Source organism: Ursus maritimus, unplaced genomic scaffold, assembly GCF_017311325.1.
Source record: "Ursus maritimus isolate PB19 unplaced genomic scaffold, ASM1731132v1 scaffold_33, whole genome shotgun sequence".
Lineage (NCBI taxonomy): Eukaryota > Metazoa > Chordata > Mammalia > Carnivora > Ursidae > Ursus > Ursus maritimus.
The window spans coordinates 14,093,624-14,100,678 of record NW_024425897.1 but is presented as its reverse complement, the minus strand read 5'-3'; the positions used below and the strand labels follow the sequence as shown (position 1 = coordinate 14,100,678).

Here is a 7,055-nt window from a genome sequence, read left to right as displayed (position 1 = left end):
TACGGCGCTGCGGAGGCGGCGGCCATCTTGGCGGCGGAGCGATGAGCGGGTTGAACCCGAAGACTGCGGCCGCGGGGTCAGCGGCTGGGCCCGGGGGGCTGGTGGCCGGCAAGGAAGAGAAGAAGAAGGCGGGCGGCGGCGTCCTAAACCGACTCAAGGCGCGGCGGCAGGCGCCCCACCACGCGGCAGAGGATGGCGTCGGGGCGGCGGTCACGGAGCAGGAGTTGCTGGCTCTGGACACCATCCGGCCCGAGCACGTCCTGCGCCTCAGCCGGGTCACCGAGAGTGAGTGCCGGCCCGACCGCGCCCTGCCCTCGCACCGGGCCCCGGGCCCCTTGTCGCCCTCAGCGGAGCCGGCCGCTCGCCGTCTGACCGGCCCGGGGGTCCACCCAGGCCCCCCCGGCCGGCCAGGCCGCGTAGTTCGCCGCTCTGCCGGGCCGGCTCTACGCTCCCCACCCTCACCCAGACCTGGTTGGGAAGGGGCTCTCCTTGAGCTTGACCGCGCTCCCCTGTGCCCGGCCACGCCAGGCTCCTCCTTGGCGGGCCCCAGCTGGGCCTCCAGGCCCGACCCTTCCCCGCCTCAGCTGGATCCGTTTGGGTAGGGAGCCTCATTAGCGTAACCAGAACCTCCTGACCCTGGTTAAGTGGGACCGCTGCACCCTCGTCCTGGAAGACCCACGGGTATCAGTGAAGTTCCTGCTCAGCCAGGCTCCCTCAGCCTGCCCACTCCCAGCCTTTGCAGTCTCTGCCCGCCCAGACCCCTACCTGCTTTCTCTGCCTTTCCTTCCACTCCATCCCCTTACAGCCCCCTCTCCAGCCTGCCTTGGCCCCCTTACTCCTTTGGTCCCAAGCCTTGCCCCTTTGTGTGCAGAGGGGCCCTTCCTTCCTCAGACATTGCCGTGGCATTTCATGTAAATTTAAAACTGCCACATTAGAAAATATGTTAATAAAGTTTCAGTTTATGTACACAGTCCAAAATGTGAATCCTGCTTTTGACACCTGTTTTAGTGAATTAAGAATGTGTCAGGGTTTAAGAAATGCATTTCTTGCCTAAAATGCAGCCATCCTACACGGTTTTGTTGTTAATAAGGAAGGGTGGGAAGAAATACATTGCCCACCCTGTCTTAGTTCTCCTCCCCTTTTATGTTCTCTTCCAAGCCAAGCCCTGACTTGCGGTTCTTTCTCTTGCTGCTACCCCCCCCCCCTTAGACCCTGCTTGCCCTGCCCATCCTTGCAGGCCCTCCAGACTTCTAACCCTGCCACACCAGCACCCCCTCCATGGATCTAAGGCTGCCACAGTGTCACCCGCTGAATTGCTTTAGCTGTCAGCCCGGGGTTGCTTAGGTGTACCTCAGGTAACTGGTGGCAGCTCTAGTGATTTAGGGGTGGGAGTTTAGACAGTGGGCCTTGGTCCAGCCCGTATGAAAAGGAATTCCCATCTCCTGATAGGTTTAACTTGATTCTGGATATTTCATCGTCCCCACCCACTTTCCATTAGGTTGGGCCTGTCCTTTGCATGCCTGAGTGTATCTTTAGAAGGTCTTGCTGTTCAGTTTATTGAAACATTGGGAAAACGCTACTTCTGTTCTATCCCCGTTTTCATTTGGGGCTCTGAAGGTCCAGAAGTGCTCATCACCTGAGCTTTCTAGCCTCCTGCTTTCTGCTGATATCAGGGTCAGTCAGGCCATTCTCCTGCCTGTCCCTAAGCGGCATTCTCAGTGGGCACTCTGGGATCGGTGCTCTTGCTCAAACTCACCCCAGCAGCCTGCTGGAGAAAGCCACAGGTCAGAGCTTGGTGACCTCTGGATTGTGTTCAAGTCTGTTCCGTTCAGCAAGTTATTTATTGAATACCCTCCGAGGTGCAGAACCCATCTGAGTCTTTTTAGGATTTACAAAGTAATCAGCGGCTCTCAAGTTGGCCGTATTACCGGAGAGACAGCTTGTAAAACATGGAACAACTGACGCAAGCAGACAATGTAAGAAAAAGTGCTCAAGTGAGCTGTGGAGAAGGTGCTCTCAGGAGTCGTCGTAGAAAGAAATCAGGGAAGTTTCCTATGATCAGTACCATTCTGACCAGCTGCTCAGGTTGTCACAGGCTCCACTTCCCTTTGGCCTAGTGCCCTCCCAGCAGATCTGCCCTGTCACCTGTGTAGGTATGGCCCACTGCCTCATTTTATACAGTCCACAAGCTAAGAATGGTTTTTACATTTTTAAATAGTTGAGGAAAAAAAATCTCGGCACGCACGGTTATATGCAATTCACGTTTCAGTGTCTGTAAATAGTTTTATTGGACTACAGCCATGCTCATTTATTTGTAGGTTGTCTGCGACCGCTTTTCGCTGCAGTGACAGAGTTGAGTAGTTGTGACAGAGACAGTGTGGCCCCAAAGTCTAAATTATTTATGATGTGGCCCGTTACAGAAAACGTTTGCTAATCTCTGCTGTGCGATACTCACAGCTGGCAGACCGGCACTATATTGGCCATTAGATCATCGTAAATGTTTTAAAATGGAATTGTAAAAAAATTCTCTCCTGCTGTGACATCAAGTTAATAGATCATGAAAGCTTTGTAGGCCATTTTTGGGGTGTTTCCAAAGGAAGCCCCTTATATTATTCCTGTTTCTAAAAGTGTTGTGATAATCTTTTGTCCCATCCAAATCCATGCTCTTTTTTTCTTTCTTCAATCCCCTTATTCTCTTCACGCAACTTTTGCTTATAACATAAGAGGAAGTTTTTGGGTGTATTTTAAGTGAATTGTGTAAGAAGAAAAACCCTGAGTTTGCTTCAAAACTTGACCAAGAAAGAAATGGTAGTTTTGGAGGATTATTAAACAGCATTTGTGTCTTTCTCTCTTATTTTCAGATTATTTATGTAAACCCGAAGATAACATCTACAGTATTGATTTCACTCGTTTCAAAATTCGAGACTTGGAGACAGGGACAGTGCTCTTTGAGATTGCCAAACCCTGTGTTTCAGGTAGGCCTCAGTATTGTTGCAGCCACTTGAGAAGGTCTCTGAGGCTCCTGTTTGTGTGAGCCATTGCATCCTGGGACGAGGACCCCAGCAAGTCCCCTGCCAAACCCATCCTGAAGCCTGGCCTGCTGGGCCCTGCTGGTTGGAAGCTGCCCTGAGAGGCTGGTGTTTGTTGAGTATCTGCCCTCTGCTGGTTGTACACATGTTTCTGTTTGCATCAGGCCATGTAATCCTCACGTTTCTGGGAGGAGCTATTATACCCATTTTACAGATAAGGAAAATGAGGCCCAGAATTTCCAAGTGACTTTCCTAAGGTCCTGTGCTCGTTTATCTTACCGCGTTGCCTCCACTTAGGAAAGGAAGCCTTGGAATTAAAGTGGAATGAGGAAAGCACCCCTGAACCTTGTGTCCTGGGGACACTGGAAGGGTGATGCTCAGGGTCCCGGTCCAGGCTCCCCTGTCTTCTCCCTTGCTTTCCTTTAATCAGTGCCTCCTATTTCCCTGTAAGTCCTAGTTTGGATTTTAATCTTCACCATTTTCTGGATGAACAGAAAGCCCAGACCTATGAACTACTTGGGATTCCTTAAAGTAGCTTTGAATAGATGCTTCCGGTACTTGTGATGCAGCCCCAGGGTGACTCATTCCCGGCTAGGGGACCACAGGGCAGTCTTGGAGCTCATCACCGGAGACAGAGCACCCTCTGGCGTTAGTTATTAGAACACCAGCACAGATGACTGCAGAGTAGTCACTGAAGTCTGTATTAGTAATTCTTTTTGCATCCGATTTGCTGCTCAGAAAGAGCCTGTAAATTTGTTAAAGCAGGTAGTATCCCAGGTGGGTCAAAAGGCTTTCCTGAGAAGGTCTCAGGTTGGGTTCATTGTCCAGCCAAGGCTGGAGCCCTGGTCTTCTCACCCCATCTGGCATCCTTTGTGCTCTCATAATCTAGGGCTGACCAAGGCACCTAACGGCTCCAGCTTGAGGGTACTTAGCTGGTGTTGGGAGGATCCGGGCCAACCAGCTTCCTGGGTCTGTGGCGCTCACATCCCTAAGCGACACATCCTGGCACTTCAGATGTTTGGAGGACCCCAGGGCTCCTTCAGATGTGTGGATTTGGGTTAAGCTGGGCCCACAGTAGTCATTTCAGTACAGAATTGAACTATCTCAAGAAGTCAGTTTGAGATCCTGTAAAAATACCTTGATTTTCAACTTCTTCAGCCTTTACCTTTAGGGATCTTGATTCACTTAGACTGTGCTCCTGCCTAATTAGTACCTCCTGCTGCACTTGTTCTGATGAGTTCGAATGCCTGAGACGATTTGGTCTGATTGTCTCTGAATCACAGTGTTGGAGGGAGGACTTTCGAGTGGCTGGCTTGGAACCTCTGCTCAGTCTGGTTCCCCATATGCTCTTGGGGTTGTCATAGGCGGAGATGTTTGGGGCTAAAAAAGACATAAGTTGCACCCACATTCAGCCTATACCTGGAGAAACTGGACTCTGGATGGCTACTAGTGGGAACTCCCTTGTTTTTCACATTAGAATGGTTCTCTGATTCATTTTACAAAACTTCTACATTCTGGCTTTGGGAATGGACTAGACTCGTCCTCGTTCAGGTCCCACACATTGGTCCATTGCCCGTCTGCCTCACTTTCCCAGGTGGTCAGTGTTGGACTTGGTGTGGCCTGGGGTACCCCAAGACTGTAGGCCGGTATCTTCCATTTAAATAACAAGATTATTTCTAGGGGTTATCTTTGCTGCCTGTCAGAAATTTTTGCGTTCTTTGAACTGGCCTTTTGACTAGTTTCAACCTTTGTAGTCTCATTTTTCTGGTTGGCGGCTAGCACTGCAGCCTTGTCACCAGCAGACGTGTCTGTATGCCGTCGACCATGCCAGGGGCCTAGCACCTGGCTTGTATTTCAGGCTGGCTCTCTTAGGATATGGCCCAAGCCCCTAGACTACATAAAAGGTAAATAGCTTAGCGTTTGAGAACAAGCTTCGAGTCCCTGGGTTCAAATCCCCACTTCCTCCATTTACTATTTGGGGGACTTTGGACATGTAACTTCAAGTCTGAGCTGCTGCGTCCTGATCTGTAACATAGAGATGATGATGACCCCCCACAGGGTTGCTCTGAGGATTCTGGGAAGTGATCAGCACAAGGCCCGTATGTAGCAAATGCGCAGTGAATAATGGCCATCCTGCTGTGGGTGTTAGTACCGTTCGTTGGTTGTGCTGTTGGGACCCGTGGTGCTGCGACAGTACGTTCAAGATTCTGTGTGCTCTTTCAGACCAAGAGGAGGAGGAGGAGGAGGAGGAGGAGAACGAAGGTGGAGACGTGGATATCAGTGCAGGACGTTTTGTCCGCTATCAGTTCACACCAGCCTTTCTCCGCCTCCGGACAGTCGGGGCGACGTGAGTACCGGTGTTTCTGGAGGGGAGAACAGTCGCTTGTCCACAAAGAATGTTCTCAATGGGTTCTGGATTGGCTTTAGAGGAGGGAGAAGGCCAAGTAGGGCTCACAGAGATTTATTTTGCAGAGTGGAGTTCACAGTGGGAGACAAACCTGTGTCAAACTTCCGGATGATCGAGCGGCACTATTTCCGGGAACGCTTGCTGAAAAACTTTGACTTCGATTTCGGCTTCTGCATCCCCAGTAGTAGGAACACTTGTGAACATATCTATGAGTTTCCCCAGCTTTCTGAGGATGTCAGTATGTATCCCCTGAATTCTGTACCGTTCTAGATTCTTAGGGCTAGAAGGAACAAACCTTGGAGTCCGTCTGGTCCAACGCCCTCATTTGGCAGAGGAGGGAGGTGATGACGTGATGCCTGTCTAGGCATTTGACCTCAGGCTTCTCATTTCCTAGCGCTCCTGTCTAGGGTTTCAAGCTCTGCCTGTATGGGAGCATCAAAGGTTTTAATGATGCAAGCCGTCTGCTTTAGGTGCCTGCTGCGGGAAAGGGGGTGACTGAGGGAGTTGAGGGGAGGCCCGTGACGATCCCCGGACCTAGGGTTAGCTGGAGCGCTTCTCCGAGCCACTTGGTTTTCCACTGTGTTCTAGTCATTGGCTCCTGCCCGGAACTCCTTGTTCGCCTTCCCCTTTCTCCTTAGTCAGAGGCAGAAGTGAAGCTGGGGGCTAACTAGAATCAGAGGCCTTTCTCATCCTCTGCTGTCAGAATAGATCCGCAGGAAATAGGGAATTGTTAGAGTTTGGAGCAGCAGGAGTGGCCGGGTGGAAGCCATGTCTTAGGAAGAGTAATCCTATTGTTCAGAGGAGGAAAAACTGGGGAGGCACCAGAGGGAGAAGCTGAGGCAGGGGAAGAGGTGGACTCCTCAAGAGAAAGAACGGGCTTTATCAGTCCCTGTGACTCTGGTGGAGCTCTCTTGGGTCACCATTCTCTGTTGGTAACCGGGGAAAATGGCTCCAGAACAGTGAGAATGTGAGCAGGATCCTGTGAGTAGTGGGGGGAGTTGGGCTGAGTTGTAGGGAAGGATCTACATACACTGACTGATTTTCTCAGAATCCCAGGTTCTTAAAACTGTTACATTCCAAAAACCAGAATATTCTCACTCATGTTGACAGTGCTGTTCCCAGGTAAAACGAGGATTGCCCTCGGGGCAGGCTGTTCACGACAGCATCTGATCCGGGGACCCAAGCTGGGCCGGAGTATGTAGATCTCATGAGAAAGGGTTATGCGTAGCATTTCAAGTTTTTACCCAAGTTGGTAGAACTTTTCTTCTTGAAACCAAATGAGCTGAAAGAGTGTGGAGGTTAATATTCTGGATATAAACCAAATAACTTTGGCCTGAGTGGGTTCAAAGGACTTTAAACAATCCATTTCATCTTCTGAGAACTGTGGTAAACAAGCGGTTTCTCCAGAGGAACTGAAATAGCATATGGTCATGAACTCAAAACTGACCAGAGGTAGTGACCATGAATTATCTTCACTCTAGTATGGCTAAAGATGGCTGGGCAGTTGACTGAGCAAACCGAAGCTTGAACTCTGGATCCCAAGACAAGCAGATCTTTTGCTGGGTCATTTGCAAGTTAATACCCTGAGCCATGCCTATGAAAGGCTCCTCGCCCTTTGT

The 7,055-nt window shown here is 50.5% G+C and overlaps 1 protein-coding gene across 1 annotated transcript in view; it reads left to right on the top strand.

Annotated features, from left to right (window-relative positions):
- Nucleotides 1–7,055, top strand: part of UNC119B (unc-119 lipid binding chaperone B) — a 12,617-nt gene continuing 5,562 nt past the window's right edge. Inside the window, exons 1-4 of the mRNA XM_040619836.1 lie at nucleotides 1–285; nucleotides 2,862–2,975; nucleotides 5,253–5,376; nucleotides 5,502–5,674. Of these exons, the coding sequence (XP_040475770.1) occupies nucleotides 42–285; nucleotides 2,862–2,975; nucleotides 5,253–5,376; nucleotides 5,502–5,674 (655 nt within the window). The 5' untranslated portion in view covers nucleotides 1–41. The remainder of the gene's footprint in view (nucleotides 286–2,861; nucleotides 2,976–5,252; nucleotides 5,377–5,501; nucleotides 5,675–7,055) is intronic.